This window comes from Portunus trituberculatus, chromosome 42 (genome assembly GCF_017591435.1).
Source record: "Portunus trituberculatus isolate SZX2019 chromosome 42, ASM1759143v1, whole genome shotgun sequence".
NCBI lineage: Eukaryota > Metazoa > Arthropoda > Malacostraca > Decapoda > Portunidae > Portunus > Portunus trituberculatus.
In genome coordinates, this window is record NC_059296.1 from 28,781,890 (window position 1) to 28,800,989 (window position 19,100).

Genomic DNA, 19,100 nt, shown 5'->3' on the forward strand with positions numbered 1-19,100 from the left:
TGTAAAGCAATAATAGTTTTTCTGAGAAATTAGTTCATTCAATTTAACTGAAAATCGCATAAAAGTCTCACTACCACCTGGAAGACATACTAGTTAGCATATCACAAGTGTGTGTGTGTGTGTGTGTGTGTGTGTGTGTGTGTGTGTGTGTGTGTGTGTGTGTGTGTGTGTGTGTGTGTGTGTGTGTGTGTGTGTGTGTGTGTGTGTGTGTGTGTGTGTGTGTGTGTGTGTGTGTGTGTGTGTGTGTGTGTGTGTGTGTGTGTGTGTGTGTGCAACTTATCTTTCTTACTTCGTTTTATTACGAAAATGTGAAGAGCAGACGAGAAGTTTTGATGAAGGAAAGAAACTCATCGCTCCTGATATGTGTACGGATATTGAAACATTGGTTGTATACAGTGTTATTAAGAGTAAAGAGAAACAAAACAGCGACCTCCAAATCATAACATATAAATCTTGACCTCCTTGTCCTCACAAACAAAACAGCGACCTCCAAATCATAACATATAAATCTTGACCTCCTTGTCCTCACAAACAAAACAGCGACCTCCAAATCATAACATATAAATCTTGACCTCCTTGTCTTCACAAACAAAACAGCGACCTCCAAATCATAACATATAAATCTTGACCTCCTTGTCCTCGTAAACAAAACAGCGACCTCCAAATCATAACATATAAATCTTGACCTCCTTGTCCTCACAAACAAAACAGCGACCTCCAAATCATAACATATAAATCTTGACCTCCTTGTCTTCACAAACAAAACAGCGACCTCCAAATCATAACATATAAATCTTGACCTCCTTGTCCTCGTAAACAAAACAGCGACCTCCAAATCATAACATATAAATCTTGACCTCTTTGTCCTCACAAACAAAACAGCGACCTCCAAATCATATCATATAAATCTTGACCTCCTTGTCCTGGTAAACAAAACAGCGACCTCCATGTCCTAACAAAAGTTTTTTTTTTTTTTTTTTTTTTTTTTTTTTGCCTCTCAGGCGATTCATAACTCATTCCGTTCCCAGATTCTTCTTTGGTGTTTCTTTTCCTGTGTCTCGTCTCCTTCCTTGGTGTCGTTCTTTTCAAATCCCAGCAGTAGTCTTTCATGTTTCAATATCTGCTCATTCACTGCATTTGCCAGCCTTTGTGCGTGTTCACTGGCTTGTTCGCTACTTTCCTGATATTCCTGGTCTGCGAATTTTCTTTCTGGTTTGCTTTCCTGTGTCTCGTCTACTTCTTTGGTGTATTTCTTCTCTAATCCCAGCAGTAATCTTTCATGTTTCAATATCTGCTCATTCACTGCATTTGCCAGCCTTTGTGCGTGTTCACTGGCTTGTTCGCTACTTTCCCGATATTCCTGGTCTGCGATTTTTCTTTCTAGTTTGCTTTCCTGTGTCTCGTCTCCTTCCTTGGTGTCGTTCTTTTCAAATCCCAGCAGTTGTCTTTCATGTTTGAATATCTGCTCATTCACCGCATTTGCCAGCCTTTGTGCGTGTTCACTGGCATGTTCGCTATTTTCCCGAGACTCTTTTTCTTGTTCTTCAGGGACCAAGTGTTCTGACTGATAGAAGACTTCATATCCCTGGTAACGGTTCTCTGAGGTGTCTTGAGACTCGAACTCAGTTACTATGTCAATCGTGCTCAGCCGTTCCTTGTGTTCCGCTTCTTGCATCAGCTGTGCCACTTGCCATTCTTCCTTTGTTCTTTCATCATCTGTTGCTTTTCCTTGACCGTGTTCCTCGGAGATCGTGGCGCATCCTTTTTGCAGCCTGTCAATAGTTAGCGCAGCCACGTACACGGCTCGCTCGTGATATTGACGAATTTCAACTTTCTCCTCTTGTGCCTCTTGGTAAGCTTTCTTCAGAAGAGAGAGTTCGTCTTTCATCGCTTTCCTTTCCTCCTCAATTTCTTTGTACCTTAGCGGGGCTTCTGATGTAATCTTGTTTTTCTCTCTGTCGACCTTGGCTTGTAGAGACTCAACATGCTGCATCATTGTCTCTTTGGTCGCATGCCATTCGTCTACTGCAGTCCTGGCGGAGTTGGCAATTTGCTGTTCTTTCACCGCCATTTCTGCCATGTCCTTCATCAACCTTTCCTTTTCTTCTTGGGCTTGTTCATATTCCTTCTTTGTATAAGTTAGTTCGTCTTCCACTGCTTTCTTTTCCTTCATGAGCATATCGTACTTTTCTTGGGCCTCTGTTAAGGCCCATTTCTTCTCCTGGTCTGCCCTCAACAGAAGAGACTGGGCATGGTGTTTCTTCTCCTCTTCTGTTCTTTGCCATTCTTCCATGATGTTATTGATGCGCTCGGCCATTTGATGGTTAATGGCGGCCATCTCATCCACATCATCAAGCAGGCTCTCCTTGACGTCCTGCAGCCGGAGGTGGTCCTGCCTCAGGCTATTGTGCTGCTCCCGGAGACCGTGCAGCTCTTGTTGCACGTCCCGGAAGCTCCTCTTGAGGCTGCCGTGGGCAGCCCCAAGGTCACGCTGGTCCTTTGCAAGACCAGCGTGGTCCGTCTGCAGGGTCTCATGCTGCCTCTGCAGGGTCTCGTGCACCTGAAGCAGGGCCTCGTGCTGGTGAAGCAGGGCCACGTGCTCCTGGTGCAGGTCCTCGTGCTTGGCAAGCAGAGTCGCCTGCTCGTCGTGCAGGAGCGCGCGCTCCTGTTGTAGAGCAGCGCGCTCCTGCCGCAGCACCTGGAGGTCGCCCAGGACCTGCAGGTTCTCCCTCAGGACGTCTGAGTGTTTCTCACTCAGCCTGAGGTAGCCCTGCTGGGCATCCTCCAGTGCTTCCTTCAGGAAGCTGCTGGACCAGGCCAGCAGCTCCTGTCCATTACCGGCACACTCTGCCGTGTGCCGGTCCTCACATCCTTAGCTGTGGCCGCCACGAGGGCGGCCCACAGCGTTATGATCCATAATGTTAACTTAATTCGCATACAAATGTAATTCTTAATGTGTGAGTGTAAGGGAAAGTGACGTTTGAGGGTGCAGATCCAATGAAGGCTGGTGTCCTGCAGTACACATCCCTACGCTGTGATTATTAGGCTCATTTCTGCTCTATAAAGTCCTAAAGATGAACAACGTTCCTTGTAGCCCTGCGGTGCCTCTTACTGGGACAGGGTCAGTACAAGTCAGGGCTCAACAAACAAACACATCAAGCATTGACTGTTCCCGTGGGTCACTGCTCACCTTCCATCATTCAAAACAGCAAAACAACAACAACACGTGTTTTCACTCGAAGTATCACTATTCTCCATTGCTCCTCCTCCTCCTCCTCCTTCTCTTCCCTCAGTCTGTTGTTAAGAAACCCTCTCCCTCCACTTCTCTCCATTTCTCTTTCAATCTTTATTCACCTAGTGGCTGTGATACTCACCTAGCCATAAGAGTGCTCGTCCTGAATGATGTTAACCTTTTCATAGCAGCACGAAACATTACCACCAATGGAACCAATGCAATAATGTATATCACAGAGAGAGAGAGAGAGAGAGAGAGAGAGAGAGAGAGAGAGAGAGAGAGAGAGAGAGAGAGAGAGAGAGAGAGAAGTGAATGGATTTTATTTAACTAAAGATCGCATTTCGTCCGGAGAGTAGCTTGCGTCATAGAATAGTGACTCCTCCTCCTTTCCTTACTAATACCTGGGTTAGTTTGTGTGGCAAGTGATCCCTGTGTCGCCTGTAGGTATAGTTTTGTATGTCTCCTCTGCACACCAAAACCCCAGGACTGTGTATAAGGTGTATGAGAACAATAATTCGCGTGTAGAACAATCAGTTAGTGGTTTGAGACAAATCCCTCGCTGTAGTGCATATGTTTGTCTGTCAGGGATTTGTTCTCAGACGTGGTTCTTTTTAGCCTTGACTTGGTGGCTTCCAGAATGTGTTGTACTTGTCCCTCCCCTTCACACATACATACAAACACACTAAACATAAATAAGAAACTTGACTCAACTATGAAAATACAGATAAATATACAAATAGGTAACTAGGCAACACACACACAAACCTTACCTCGCTAGTGTAGAAACAAACACACATACATACACACACACATACATAGGAATCATAAGTAAGAAGCTTGACTTAACTACGAAAATACAGACAACATACAAATTAGTAACTAGGCAGCCCCTGTTCACACACACAGACACACAGACACACACAGACACATAAACCTTGACTCACTAGTATAGAAATATAAGTAAACACATACATACACACACACAGACACTTCAGCAGCAGTACCAATAGAATGCTGAGGGCAGAATGCTCATGAGAAGTTACAGCACAAGACCAAACTCCCTCATCCTGTGTCCCTCCCTTGAATTAGTGTGTAGTATTTTGTAAACCTCACCACAACCAACTGAACAAAAGTAACCACATTGAACATTTCAGCGTATTAACTTCTATCAGGCTGTAGTGGAAGATGTAAAGGTTCTCAAGAGTGTTTTCTGGGTTCTAGTGATAGTTTAACCCCCTTCAGTACTGGGACATATTTTTACCTTGAGTTTTGTGTATGATTAGACCATTTCATTGACATTAAGAAGACTCTATGAAGGCCAGAAGACTAATGGCCTCAGTCTTCACTATTTTAATCCCTCACATGAGTTTCTGAAGCTGTTTTAAGTCAATAAATAGTCACCAGAATTAACATGTCTGGTACTGAAGGGTTAAGCATCATTTCTGCATTGTGGACAGAAAAACGTTCTTGAGAATGTGACCTCTCATCTCTGTGGTGTTTGAAAATAGTTGTGGTGAGAAAGTTAAGTGTTGCAAAATATGGGCCTTGTTATGTCACTGTAAAGAGTTAATAGAGATTTATTCATGTATTTCTAACTATGCAGTGAGTTTTGGGCCATACTTGTTACTGAATAGGTGTTGTTTGTGGGTGATTATGAGGTGAGTGCGTGAAAGATGTGAAAAGTGAGTGATAGAGGAAAGAAACGTGATAATAAATGTTTTTCTCACTTTTATTAATGATTTTGTCTGCTTCATTTTGCAGTGTGTGTATGTCAGAGTGATTGATGCTTTCTGAACTGTCACACACACACACACACACACACACACACACACACACACACACACACACACACACACACACACACACACACAGACATACATACAGGAGTAAAACTTGCATTGTATACCAGCACTCATTATAAATTCTCACTCCAAGCATGTGAACCTCCTTACATGTGTGTGTGTGTGTGTGTGTGTGTGTGTGTGTGTGTGTGTGTGTGTGTGTGTAATTCACTGTTTGATCTGCTGCAGTCTCTGACGAGACAGCCAGACGTTACCCTACGGAACGAGCTCAGAGCTCATTATTTCCGATCTTGGGATAGGTCTGAGACCAGGCACACACCACACACCGGGACAACAAGGTCACAACTCCTCGATTTACATCCCGTACCTACTCACTGCTAGGTGAACAGGGGCTACACGTGAAAGGAGACTCACCCAAATATCTCCACCCGGCCGGGGAATTAAACCCCGGTCCTCTGGCTTGTGAAGCCAGCGTTGTGTGTGTGTGTGTGTGTGTGTGTGTGTGTGTGAGAAAGAACAAGAGCTAGTCCTTCTATGCGTACTAGTTACTAATTCTGTTGTGTAGTGCAGCCATCAACTGTCTTCCTGGTTCAAGACACGTGTTTCTGAATGATCAAAGTCTACTAATACAAAGGAACATGATAAGACCACATAATTTCTCTTAACATTTTATTTACTGATCTTTTTCATGTTACCAGTTGAATGTCACTAAATTGTCAAGCTACAACAATGCAAAGTGAAATGTTAATACCCAGGCATTTCTCTGTGAGTGTTTTATTTGGGGATGTTTTAATGTTGCAAATGTTGTGCTTTGTTCCTGTGCACAAATTCAGTATTGGTATTTAAGTATTGGTCATTTGAAAGCTACTCAGGAAAAGGCAGTAATGAAAATTGTTTTGAATTGGAAGCTAACAGAATTTATGGTTATTTCATCTGACATCTTTCTAATTTTCGTATATTTAAATCATACAAAAACTCGTCATTCATAAACTAAAACCAAAAAACCAAATCCGAATTCCCGTTCATGAGGGCGAAGGTGGGCAGGAGCAGGTACTGGCAGTGGTTGTAGTGGTGGTGTTGGTGGTATTTATATGCTTGTGTGAAGATAGATGGATAAGCGGTTAATTTGATGGGTTGAAAGATATGTAAATGGATAGTTGGATAAACAAACAGATAGATGGATAGGTAGGCAGATAGATAAGTCAATGAATTCCTATATAATTAACAAGTTAGAAGTGTATGTTTATAGAAAAATATCTATATTCCTCTACTTAGTATCCTTTCACCCTGGTTTATTGTTAGAAATACTCGTATAACAGGTGGTAGAATTAGAGAATGAGAGAAATACTATAGTCCGCCTTTTAGACACCTTGATTCTCGTTCCGTAGGAGCAGCAGACACTCGCTGTACAACTAGATACTATTAAATATTTCCTGCTTTATCAAATAACCATAACTGGACACGATAACGAAGAGAAAGATGTCACAATAAAGAATAAAACGACATGTGGTATTTGCAAAAGTATTGTGTCTCATTAATAAGAGATTTAACATGATATTATGCCTATTTAATAAAGTTTCAATTGATTATATTAGATAATTTATTAAACCTCTCATATAGTATAAGCTTTAAACTGCAAATTATTCATTAATTTTGGTGTATTTGTACGATAATTTTGTCCATAATTCCCAAAAATTGGTACGACAATTTCGGGGAGAAAATAATTTTCAAGCTTAGGTACGATAATTTCGTGAAAAAAATCTGGCAGCCCTGGCTTGAAGCGCCAGTAGTGGTCTGGTAATGGTGATGGTGGTAACAGTGGTGGTGGGCTGTACTGTACAGTCTTGCTACACACACACACACACACACACACGCACACACTTATATATCTCAAAAACTCTTAAACACCCCCAAACATCTCCAGAACCTACCTAAATATACCCAAACACACACACACACACAAGTGCAGTGTTGCTATATTCCCGCAGTGTTTAACAGCAAGAAGCAAGCACCTTGGGAAGCAGTGCAAACCTTCACCACTCCATGCACACTGCCTCAAGATCACTTATTTAAGGTACTTTTAAGGTCATTCAGTTAGTTGTAGGTGTCCTTTACATGTGAGAGTGAAAACAGTGCCTAAATATTGAAAAGGTGTTAGATATAACGAGCAGTTATGAAGCAAGTCATTATTACCAGCTGTTATTTTCTTTCTTTTAACTTACCGTAAGCCAAGCATGTCCCAGAATGCACCCACTGGTGTACCATTTCATATCCATGGTCATATATTTCCGATATGGCGTAATTTTGTTGTGGTGACATGATAAAGGCAACAAATGGAGCCCGCCACGGCCGTTGCCTCCGGCCCTGTCTTTCCCCGACACCCGAGCGCCGACCCTGTCCCACCAACGGCAGCCTGCGGGGTCAAACTACTTTTTTTCATATTATTTGCTAACGCGAATATTACGCTTCCATGGTGTTTTTATGCTTTCTATAAATAGTTCGTTGTGTTTGAAGTGTGTTCCGCGCCTGTGTTGGGTCAATATGGGGCGTTTAGTGGTGTTTTACACCTTAAATATGAGTTGCCAAAACGGTCAAAATTTTTCATATTCCAATTTGAGTTTTTTTATTTGAAGGTATAAGTGGGCCTTTATAATATCAAAGAATCGTCTGTCCTCTTTTAAGTGTGAAATCAATCTATTGAGTGAAATATGTGGACTTTGAAATGGTGTTTGGTGCTGTTGTATAAAGCTCTTATTTTCTTTATTTTATTTGCTCACGTTTCTGCTTCTCGGTCTAACTCTCTGTAGAATGCCCTAAAAGACAGCTCAGACTCCCTGAAATGTGATAAAATACTCGCGAAGTGAAAATGGCTTGACTTTACAGGACGTTTTAAGAGATTTATGGGTTAAAATGTTTTTGTACTTTTAACGTACTTAACTTAGACATTTTTTAAGAACTAGTTGAGCTGGAGATATTTTGATAATTTGAAAATTGGTTTAGGTATTTATCACGTCATAAAATAACAAGCATTCGGCCGTGGCTTCGTTTTTTCAAAAATTCATTTTTAAAATTAAATTATTTACGTAATTTAGCCGAGTCATCCCTGCTCCCGTTCTCTGTGATGACCACAGCCCAGGTGGTGAGTCACCATACCCTCAGGCTGGCGCCGCTTTTCCAAACCCCCAGTTCGTCAATATTTTGCCTAATATCTGGTGATTTCTACGTGATTTCGTGTGTTTCTACGTCCAGGTGTGTAGATAATAGTAGCAGGAGGAAGAAAGGAGAAATAAAGGAGGATAAAGAGGAAGGAAGGAGAAAGGGAGGATGAAGAGAAGCAGTAAAGCTACAATATTTAAGTCACCCATCATTTCCTCAATAGTTTGTCTAATATCTAGCGTTTTGATGTATTTCTAGGCTCAGACGTGTAGATGGAACCAATACAAGGAGGAAGAAAGAGAAACAAAGGAGGAGAATGATGAAGAAATGAGAAATAGAGGCGGAATAGGAGAAGGAACCAAGGTGTAACATTTAGGTAAGTGTCCCTTTTAATCCTAGCATTCTTTATAATGCATACTGTTGGTGTTAGTGTATATTTTGGGTATTTTAAGTGTGTTCCGTAGTGTTGCAAGGTGTTGTGAGTATGTTTTGTGTGTTTCCAGTGTGTTTTAGATCTCTTAGGTATATTTTGCGTGGGTTGAGTGTGGTGTGGAGGTGTATTTGAGCATTTGGGTGTTTTGAGTGTGTTTTGGAACCATTTTGAGGGATGTATAATATTTTGAGTCTGGTTTGCGTTCATTTTGAGTGATATAAGTGGTGTAGGTATGTGTTAGGGTGTGTGGGGGTGATTTGGGTATAATTCGGTGTTTCTAGTGAATTTTGTGTGTTTCGAGGCATTTTAAGATATTACATGGTATTTTAAGTGTGTGTGTGTGTGTGTGTGTGTGTGTGTGTGTGTGTGTGTGTGTGTGTGTGTGTGTGTGTGATTTGGTATTGGTATTGGTGTAGCTATACAGTGTGTTTCTAGTGAATTGTAAGTGCGTTTGTTGGTACTTTGAGGTGTTGCATGGTGGCAGTATCCAAGGTGATGTGGCAAAGCTAGGTTCAATAATTTCACAGTCTTGACCAATATAACAGGTTCGGGAGAGTGTTCCAAATTGATATGGACGGTAAACTGAACAATGGTTTTGGCATTTTGTAAGCACGAGCGATAATTTGGAAGTTATCATTGAGTCGGTAGGCTTGTGTGTGGGTGGGGTTAATTCACAGTACATAATCTCGAGAACATTAAGATGAAAATAATGACAAATATTTAATGTGATTCACAGTATACGTAGAGGTGAATGACATTGGGCAACCTTGCTTATTGTAGGCAACATTAATGTGAACCTTTGAGTGTGGGTGTGGGAGTAGTTTTTGTGGTTTGTCTGTTATTTGTATTTAAAGGAGAGACGGAGAGCTATGATCAATAGGATTGTTGTAACTTACTGCTAGGGATTCTCTCTCTTAAAACACCATCCAGTCCATCTAAATTTACCTTAGCATAGTCTAAGTCATGAATAATAGTGGTGTTAAAATACAAAGCCAGCATCTCACTCACACAATGCAATGCTGGCAGACATACCTACAGACGACCCCCGCACGGAACAGCAACGACTTATGTGCCTCAGACAGTCAGTTCTCCTACTGCTGTGTCAATGGTATCCCGAAGCAGCGCATGTGTGATGGCTTCAATGACTACTGCAGTAACGGAGAGGTGAGGAGATGGTCTTGCTTTTGTCACTCTGGTACGCAAGGCTTAACTCATGCCCTGAACTTCATTGTTTCATATAAAAGTTGCAGGTTTTCTTACAATGTATACAGTATAATAAAAGATCACAACTTGACAGTACTGATACAAATGCCTTCCTTTTGGCAGGATGAGTTTGTGCAGCTGTGTGGCACTGACGAGTGCCGGGAGAAGAATGTCGGGTGTGAGCCCCTGTGCATTAACACTCGAGAGTCATACTACTGCCAGTGCCGGCCAGCATACTGACTCGTCAGGAAGTTCAACTGTGAAGGTGAGGCCTGGACTGTCACTGTCACTCTACGGTGTGTCTTCTTAAACTTCTCAGTCCTTCACCTCTACATTTAGCAACCTAAAGAAGTTATTATGGTATTCAAGGGTACTTTTGTTATTCTTGGCATACATGAACATGCATTTAGTCTCACGAGTATGACTAAGATCAGCGATTTGCGGATAGGTTGTTCTTTATGATTAAGTATAATTTTATCTTCCCATATGCATTTCTTATTAGTGATGTAATTTTTGTAGTTTTCCTTAACGTATTCCTGAATATTTATTCCTGAAATGCGTGTAAATCTCTCGTTACTCCCTCTTTTTTAATCTCTGTCCTTAACTTCTATTAAATCTGTGTTTCTGAGTGTATTTCTCCACACTCAGACGTTGACAAGTGCGTGGAGTCGCCCAGATCCTCTCCATGCGGGACCATCCATTTTCAGTGTACAGATGTTTGTCGGGTTCCTGAAGATGCGTCGACGTTATATCATCCACACAAGCTTCCCCAACCCACCCAGTGTACCACAAGACAACAGGCACTGAGGTGGACAGGAGCGCGCGGCTGCATGCACCATTGAACAGGACGGTATTATATTCCTCCCTGTATGACTACAGCGAAGCAAGCCCAGAATGAAGTGTTGAGTGACCATGATGTGAGTATTGTGGTTTGCACATTACACTTTTATCTCCACGTGTCTCATTTTAAAAGGTTTTGAACTTTTCTTGTTAATTTTTTTTTCAGGACTTATTACTGTTGACGCCATTTCAATATTGTTCCAAATCTTGTTCCAGGATTCAGTACTACTAACACCAAAGAAGTGAGGGAAGTGTTTGGAGTGAGCGTGCAAGACATACAACAGCCACGAGATTGCTACTGCCGGTGTAGCCAAAGGAACAAGAGCAGCAGGAGAAGGAGGAAGAAGAGGGTGATTCTTGTATAACGTACCAGTGAACTTCTGAAGGAGAGAGAGAGAGAGAGAGAGAGAGAGAGAGAGAGAGAGAGAGAGAGAGGTTGGCCACGAATCTTCATCACTGGTGTAGTTGACCATTTGTAGATTTGGGGGATAAATTTGTAGATTTTGTACACAGTTGTAGATGTGTAGTAGGTAAGGTTTTTTGCAATGCCTTATGTACTCGTACACCAGCAGAAAACCGTGGTATGTAGAAGTTGTGCATAGCATTGTGATAGGAATGTATATAGTGTACATATGTATATTGTATTTAAAAGAGGAGAGCGTAGACCAACAGAGGAAAGTAACCTCTTGGAACACGAGTCCTCTACTCATCACTCATCATTCCTGTCACCTATCATGATCGTTTATGCCTTAAGGACCAAATGACAAACGTGTTCACTCCATGTTGGAATTCACCACGTATTGAGTGAAGATAACGTTCCTTGTTAGGAGACGCCATCTTCTTAGTGAGGGAGTGTAGCGAGCATACTGGCTAGTCACACATCAACAGCTGTGCGTCGCGGTGGATGACACGATGTGTCTTGCTGCCAGGCCATGACAGTAGATTAGTACCAAATAGTAGTTGTTAAGGGTAGTAATAGTAGTGGAGTTCTTCTCACCCTATTGCAAGGTGTGATGTAGACGTAGCTCTGTCTGTAGTGATCACAAGAACGTATTCCTTCTTGTGTGTCTCGAAGATAGACAACAAAAGTGTCGTTTTTTGTTTTCTGGGGTGAAGCACAAAGGTATTGTTACGTGTTTCCAAAGATGATGTTTTGCGAGTCTTTCAATGCAATATTTGATTTAAGTTTCTGACCAATGTTTTATCACGTACTGCAGTTTTTGTTCCTTATATTTATTTTTTATTCCTATTGATATGACGATGTGTTGTGAATGATACTCCTATATATTTCTAATGGCAAAACAATATCTCTTGATATAATAAAATGCATAATGTATCGATCTGTTTTCATATCAGTTAAAAGAGATGCAGAATAATATCTGGTTTGCAAGCGAAGTGAAATTAGTCAACAATTTGTTGCATATCGCCACAGCAACTTTGGTGATGTGATGCCACAATATAGTTGCATGGAAATACTATTAGTAATGTGTAAACTGACACACTCCCGTTCATGATGGCGAAGCGAAGGTGGGTAGGTGTGGGTGTTGGTGGTGCTGGTGGAGATATTTACATGCTTGTGTGTAGATAGATAGATAGATAAGCTGGTAATTTGATAGTTTCATCCATAGGTAAATGGACAACAGATCGATGGTGTATACACTGCTACAACAATGTACTTATCAATCAATCAATTAATCATCAATTAGATTTAAAAGGCGAGTGATGAAAGGATGGGGAACAGCAGGCGGCCAGCGAGGCTCCCGAGACAGGTTTGCTCTGCGTCACTGAGAGTCATACTGATTAGCCTATGTGTAAGTCAACCCACTTACTTCGTCTAGGAACATTTGTAGCATATACAACAATGATTTTGCGACCTTTTAGTGACTTTTCAAGGTGGATCTGGTGACGTAGAATATTTTTATTTGGCAACTGCCCACCACCACCACCACCATCACCATCAGTGACCAGACGTCCATTTCATCACCAGACACGAGACCTGGGAACACGGTGACTGCCCCGCTTGCCCCACCTAGTCCACCAGCTCCACCTGCTCAGTGAAAGGGTGAGTCTATTAATATACTGGAGGGAAGGAACATGATGGTACAGTGATGGGACTAGAAAGCTGTATAATACTGCACTGAAGGGGTGACGTGACATGTGGGAGTGAGTGGCTAGTGAAGGGTAGTTAATTAATGGTCCCATTAGTGATGGGACAGTGACGGGATGGACAGGCTGTACTAGGAAGGTGTGTCGTGCATTGAAGGTGTCACAAGTGGTTAATTAGCTGGTGGAGGGTAGTTAAGGTAGTTAATTAGGCATATGGTAGTTATAATGCGTGGGGAGGGTGGTTGCGTACTGTAGGTGTTATGACACGTCCACACGGTCGAGCTTTTCTTGGCAGGCTGTGTGTGTGTGTTCAACGGTGATTTGAAACCTGTTTAGAAATCATACAACTGGGTTGTGAAGCAATTGCTTGGCGTTCGAATGACATGATGTACGAATATTTGTTATGTTGAACTTGGTTTGTCCCTGCTTAAATATTTGGTGATTAATAAACAATGTAAATTTTTTTCGACGACTGTGGGAGGAACGTCAAGGTATGATGGATGACCCGTGGGCACATATTGTGAAATTGGTTCTCGTTACAAACACTGACATGTAAGCATATTCGAAGCTTGATCTCAGACAACGTAAATGATATTGAAGCAGGGCTCTGAACCTCTTAAAACGATCCGTTTTTTATTACACGTCCTCGAGGCGGGTTACTTACCGCCAACTCAATCCTGATCTTTCGGTTGATGTGTGTTATTTGGCTAACGAGAATATTTCTGAACTATACATAATTGCATACAGCCAATTCAGATTAAGCGGGCACAAATTATAAATTGAAACAGGGAGGTGGAACAGGCGAGGGCGTGAACGCCTACCCGTGGAAGAGCGACTCTGCCCTTGTGAGAGTGTTCAAACCGAGCTGCATGTACTCGAATCTTGCCCCCTCACCAATAATATACGTGATCTATATCTATTCACATCTTGGAGGCAACTAATGGACATGCGGGATCAATTTGATGTACCCAAGATAATATACACTGTCATGCTATACACAGCTAAATATCAGGCTTCAGATATGTAATGTTTTCCTTTCTTTTATTGGGTGTTCTACATTTATTGTTTTATTTAGTTCTTATTAAATTTTTAAGTGTTTGGTATGTTTTAGATTTTAAGTGTGTATGTTTTAAAATGTATTATGTATTTTTATCTTTTTTTTTTATTGTCGTTTTTTTTTTTTAGAGGATTATGATTTCTAAAGTATGTGGTATGTTTTTTAGACTTAAATTTCGTTTATGTTTTAGATTTTATGTATTTCATTTTTCCTTATCGGTGCTTTTCGAGGGTTATGATTTGGTTGTTTACTTTTATGAATCATGTTGGAGTTGTATTAGATAGTATATTTGTATGTTTAGACTCCTTGTTTTAAGTTCAGGAACTACGCTGATTTTATAAAAGCATTGTGTTATTTGGATGGACCATAAAAATCCTAATTAGTGTTTTTAAAGTTGTATGTCATTAGTTCTTATTGTTTTCAGGTAGGTCGATTTCATATATTTCGTGTAGATTTTGTGATTTTGTGGTCAATAAGCAATTGAATTTGAATGTGTGTGTGTGTGTGTGTGTGTGTGTGTGTGTGTGTGTGTGTGTGTGTGTGTGTGTGTGTGTGTGTGCGCGCGCGCGCGCCATTATTCAGTAAAGTGTGCAGACTCTGCCCGCGAAGGTGTCCACACTTGACGATGGTGGTTGAAGGTTATTTGGCCGTAAGCAGAGGTCGTGAGTGAGTGACCTATGGCCATATTCAGAAACGCCTTGCCTTTTCACCACGACAATTTTTCAAGTCCCCTTTAGACAACTAACTGGGTTTTAAAGACAATTTCTCCTTGTGATCAATTAGAAATCTTGCTAGTCCATCACTAAAACAATAAAAATACCATTAAAAACATGAGTATCTTCTATTAGAGCCTTTAGAAATAGTCGTCATGTGAGTGCAAAGCGTTTCTGAATAGGGCTAATACTGCGGTACAATAACAATGGCGCAAACCACACTTTGAAATAAGGTATAAGTACTTTATAGCATTATAATTAGTGCCTGCAATAACAAGAAACACAAGAGTGGATGGAGAGGTGTACTGCTGAAAGGCAATTACATTAAACTCTGCTTTATATAGTGCATGAATGACCAGAACAAGATGGAGACAGTCTTTGTAACAGTTAGACGCCGCAAGCTAACACTTCTAGTAAACACCCTTAACTCTCTCTCTCTCTCTCTCTCTCTCTCTCTCTCTCTCTCTTGTCAGACGTCAGTTTTCTCCGGAACACGTGGATCTGTGTGTCTTGAGTCACTTCATTATATAGTGAGGGCAGCTGCAGCGGCGTATGAGCTGACTGGGGAAGCCTGGGCGTGAGCATGCATGGGCAGGACAGGTGTGGAGCTGTTGACGCCGCCCATAGCTGTGTGTGTGTGTGTGTGTGTGTGTGGAGAGAGAGAGAGAGAGAGAGAGAGAGAGAGAGAGAGAGAGAGAGAGAGAGAGAGAGAGAGAGAGAGAGAGAGAGAGAGAGGGAAGAGGGGGCGTGGGGGGAGACGGAGAGAAATTGATGTGTTTTGATAAGATGGTTTTATTTTTCCTTTTTCTTCTATTCTTTCCTGTCCTCTCCCCCACTCGCTCACTCACTTAGTCACTCAGTCACTCACTTCGCTACCTGAATCCTGTCCACCACCACCACCACCACCACTACCATCAGTTCCTCCCTCCACCACGGACACAAACACGTCTTGAAGTAAGGTTAGTCCGCCGCAGAGTCACCTCGACTGGCTGGCTGCAGGGTTGCCAACTCTTGTACGACAGGCATTACCAAGTTCGACTCCAGTTATTACCAGATTCGTCATTTCATTACCAAACTTTTTAATTATTGCTAATTATAAATCCAATGTACATACAAGTTACACGAATTATGCTACTGACTGGGATAAGAAAACTGTGATAAGAAATAAACTTACTGTGAGAGATGCCATGGGACAGATCAGCTGGTGAGTGGATCCAGAGGCAAGAGTTGGGAGTTATTCGTACAGAGCATTAAGGCCATCATCCTTACTACTCTGACAATCTTGACTTCTTGTATGTTCATACATACCAACATTGAATTTCTCTAACATGCTTTCAGTAATTATTAGATCTTTACAACATTTTCCAGACATAATCAAGGTTGTGCGTATCCTCAAAATAGCCTCCAACATCTTATGTTTCATTCGATTTCGCACTTTTGTCTTCACAGCATTAACATGGGAAAAATCCTCTCAACAAGTGCGTTGCTCACTGGCGTTGTCAATGCTGCCAAAGCATATCTGGCCAGAGCTTCATATGGCTTTCTACCACCTTCTTCATATTTCTTTATTGAAGCCCAAAAGTTAACTGGATCTTCTGGGATTCCAGAGCTGAAGACCACTTCATTATTCCAGGGATGATAAAGAATTTTTCTGTATTGTTCTTCACAAAGTTCAAGAGATTCTTGGAGGTGAGGAAATGGAAGTTCATTGAATTTTGGTCTGTTTAGCTGGGTAAGGACATTATGTGGGGATAACTTGCTTAATTTGTCAAACAGTCCTCTATTCTCTGGTAGCCTCATCTTGACTTGAGACACAAGTTCAACAAGCATTTCCTGGCACCGTTGTTGTATGCTTTCCAGGCGAGAGGCCATATTTTTGCTGGAAAGAAGTCTGTTGCATTCCATGGAAAATTTGGCTCCAAAATCAGTTTTATTCAGTGGTAGTAACGTGCCTTGCTCACTGTAGATTCTGTTGTGAAGAGATTTATAATGTATATCCAATTCAAGAAGCAAAGAGGATGGACTGGCATTGTTAGACTGGAAGAGTGCATTCACTCTTTCAAATTCTGTAACCAAGGGTGAACTGAAGACAAAGTACAAGTAGTTGGAGTCGTCGCAAAACATTTCCCACAAAAGACGAGCCTTGTACCTTACATCTTGTGCTCCATGGATGCTGGCACAATGAAAGTAAGCTTTCAATTCCATCCAGTTAACTAAAATGTTGAATAGCACTTTTCCTCTGACTAGCCATCGTGTTGTGGAAAGGGTTAGAAATGGAAGAGGTATGCCATGCCTTTCTTCACCAGTATTCATGGTCTCAAACAGCATCTTGTACATCTCGCGCCTTAATGTACTTTTTCTGAACCACTTTGGTACTTCTTGTAACATGAAACCAAGGTTAGAGGAAGTTTATCAAATCCTTTTTGTATGCACAAAGCTAAACTATGGCAAGTGCACTGCATTTTTATACAATGTGGAGCCTGTACCTTAATGCGAGACCATAAGGAATTATTTTCTCCGATCATGTTGCTGGCGCCATCTCTGGAGAAGCCAATGCAGTTTTCAATGGCAATACCACACTTGAGCAAAAGATCACTAATTGCTTTAAATAAAGCTTCACCTGTGGCCTCAGTAATGGGTACCAGTCCCAAAAAAGCAGATACTACCTCATTTACTGTTTCATCAAAAAATCTTAAACACACACAGATGTTCTTGTCAGCAGATATGTCAGTGGACTCATCAACTAGAATGCAGTAATACTTTGCATGTATCACTCTCTTGTGTAAATCCTCTTCAAGGCTTGGTGAAACAACATTGGTAATTAGCATTGAACATTTGGTACGGTGAAGCCTTAAATTTGCAAACAAACTTCCAGCACTACTATTTTCCTTCATTATTTCACTAAAGTGATCTATACACACAACAGGAGCATGACAACTCACTGCAACTGCCAACTGCAACTCAGTTTTCTTGAGAGATTCACTTTTCTGAAGATTTTGTCTACTTGTCTGAAAAACATTTGCTCTTGTTGATGAAACAGCATTAACCCGTTGTTTATGATCTTTCGATTCTTCGTGCACCTTAAGCGTGGCCTTTCGTGGTTGCAGATTTTTATTACACACTTTACAAAAGGCATGTTGCGATCCATCCTTTGCTTTAGTAACCCATGGGTATTCTTTTTCCCATGCACTGTGATAAGTTATTGTAGAGTCATACGTGCCTTTCCATTTAGACATGTCGTATCACCAATGTTATACTTCCAAAACCTAAATCACAAGCACCACATACGATGGCAGGATGAAGACTGGCTCGCTGATAGGCGTGTTCAGTGTTGCCAGATTGCTCTTAAGGGAATCGGCTACAAGTAGCGCTAAAACTGGCTAGAAAATGGCTAAATTCTTATGTAAATGGCTAAAAAAAACGGCTGTTTTTTTTCCGGCAACAAAAAGAAAACTTAATCAGAATGTATTGTGATTATGATGGTAAAACTTATTTTTGCTTGTCGGGAAGAAGAAAAGGGTGCACTGTTCACTTGGTGTTTCTTGCTCTTTGCGTGATCCTTTATGTCATAATATTTTGCTCTGAAAGTTGATTTACAATATTTGCAAAGAACACTTTTTTCGTCGTTAGGAACTTCTGCGATCCAGTCCTTGCATATATCATCTTGCAGCCACTGTTTTCTAAACTTCTGTGTGTATGTTCGCTGCTTAATTTCCTTAGCCATGTTTCCCTGTAAAAAAAAAAAAAAAAATAATAATGATCTTCCCTTGGTACTGTGATAGCGACGTTTGGGCAGGGTAATGCACACTGAACGGCAAACGCACCGTTACGCACGTGAGTCAAACAGTCACTGGTACGTAGGTACTGGCCTACTGGGCTGTGATTGCGACGGTTGGGCAGGGTAATGCACACTGAACGGCAAACGCACCGTTACACACGTGAGTCAAACAGTCACTGGTGTGATACCGTACTGGGACGGCGCGGCGACAGAATCATGACAGGAAGGATACTTGTCAGACGAACTGTTGTTAGTTACGAGTTACGACTTCGCCCAACCCTTCCCCTCGGCTCCCCACCTTCTGCTATCAACTATGACCACCGCCACAATTTCCCAATACTCATAATATAAAACATTTCTAACGATAATTTATTCCATAACCTAGTAATTTATATAAACAATGTTCTATTCACACGAAAATTTCTTTATCGCAGAAAATCGGCTAAAAAATGACTAACTTTGGGAGGGCTTCGGCTGCTTTTTCCGGCTATCGGCTAAAAACAATTTTTTCTGGCTAGAATCCGCTAAATCCGGCTAAATCTAGCCGAAAAACGGCTAATCTGGCAACACTGCCCGTGTTGTCCGTGGGCCTGTAAGAGCCCCGTCCCATACTGGAACTGAACGTGTCTAGCGCCTCTCTCTCTCTCTCTCTCTCTCTCTCTCTCTCTCTCTCTCTCTCTATATATATATATATATATATATATATATATATATATATATATAATTTTTATTCCTATTTCTTTACATATTCACTTATTACCAAATTTTTACACTCCC

At 41.4% G+C, this 19,100-nt stretch overlaps 4 protein-coding genes across 16 annotated transcripts in view; 2 read left to right on the forward strand and 2 right to left on the reverse strand.

The window, feature by feature from the left end:
* LOC123517808 overlaps positions 1 to 18,577 on the reverse strand; it is a 35,903-nt gene extending 17,326 nt beyond the window's left edge. For 11 of the 12 annotated variants that reach the window (XM_045278301.1, XM_045278298.1, XM_045278302.1 and 8 more), the window contains exons 1-2: positions 18,370 to 18,577; positions 15,720 to 18,275 (exon numbers count right to left, since the gene is read on the reverse strand). In XM_045278301.1, the coding sequence (XP_045134236.1) occupies positions 15,989 to 16,933 (945 nt within the window). In that variant the 5' untranslated portion in view covers positions 16,934 to 18,275; positions 18,370 to 18,577 and the 3' untranslated portion in view covers positions 15,720 to 15,988. The remainder of the gene's footprint in view (positions 1 to 15,719; positions 18,276 to 18,369) is intronic. The other variant, XM_045278300.1, reaches the window with a different exon arrangement.
* On the reverse strand, positions 1,007 to 4,301 carry LOC123517403 (trichohyalin-like). Its single transcript, XM_045277415.1, has 3 exons — positions 4,279 to 4,301; positions 3,637 to 3,700; positions 1,007 to 2,827 (listed from the first exon to the last, which is right to left on the reverse strand). Exons 1-3 carry the CDS (start codon positions 4,299 to 4,301, stop codon positions 1,007 to 1,009), a joined length of 1,908 nt encoding a protein of 635 aa, XP_045133350.1.
* LOC123517811 (low-density lipoprotein receptor-related protein 8-like) lies at positions 9,037 to 11,098 on the forward strand. 2 transcript variants are annotated; one of them, XR_006678602.1, is made up of 3 exons: positions 9,037 to 9,790; positions 9,953 to 10,746; positions 10,886 to 11,098. XR_006678602.1 is itself a non-coding variant. In XM_045278309.1 (2 exons), exons 1-2 carry the CDS (start codon positions 9,590 to 9,592, stop codon positions 10,067 to 10,069), a joined length of 318 nt encoding a protein of 105 aa, XP_045134244.1. In that variant the 5' UTR covers positions 9,037 to 9,589; the 3' UTR covers positions 10,070 to 11,098. The 2 variants fall into 2 exon arrangements, 1 of the variants encoding a protein (XP_045134244.1); XM_045278309.1 differs by having other exon boundaries at positions 9,953 to 11,098.
* Positions 12,671 to 19,100, forward strand: part of LOC123517807 (DNA repair protein RAD51 homolog 3-like) — a 29,577-nt gene continuing 23,147 nt past the window's right edge. The window contains exon 1 of the mRNA XM_045278293.1: positions 12,671 to 12,731. The gene's annotated coding sequence lies outside the window, so the exon portion shown is untranslated. The remainder of the gene's footprint in view (positions 12,732 to 19,100) is intronic.

What these genes read in the sequence shown, in the direction of transcription:
- LOC123517403 (XM_045277415.1), bottom strand. Translation starts at nt 4,301, where the DNA reads ATGAGGGAGTTTGGTCTTGTGCT. An exon ending in AGGGAGTTTGGTCTTGTGCT is followed by an intron (nt 3,701 to 4,278) that starts GTAACTTCTCAT and finishes TTTGGTGTGCAG; the next exon opens with AGGAGACATACAAAACTATA. An exon ending in TGCCACACAAACTAACCCAG is followed by an intron (nt 2,828 to 3,636) that starts GTATTAGTAAGG and finishes GGTAATGGACAG; the next exon opens with GAGCTGCTGGCCTGGTCCAG.
- LOC123517811 (XM_045278309.1), top strand. Translation starts at nt 9,590, where the DNA reads ATGAATAATAGTGGTGTTAAAATACAAAGCCAGCATCTCACTCACACA. An exon ending in ACTACTGCAGTAACGGAGAG is followed by an intron (nt 9,791 to 9,952) that starts GTGAGGAGATGG and finishes TCCTTTTGGCAG; the next exon opens with GATGAGTTTGTGCAGCTGTG.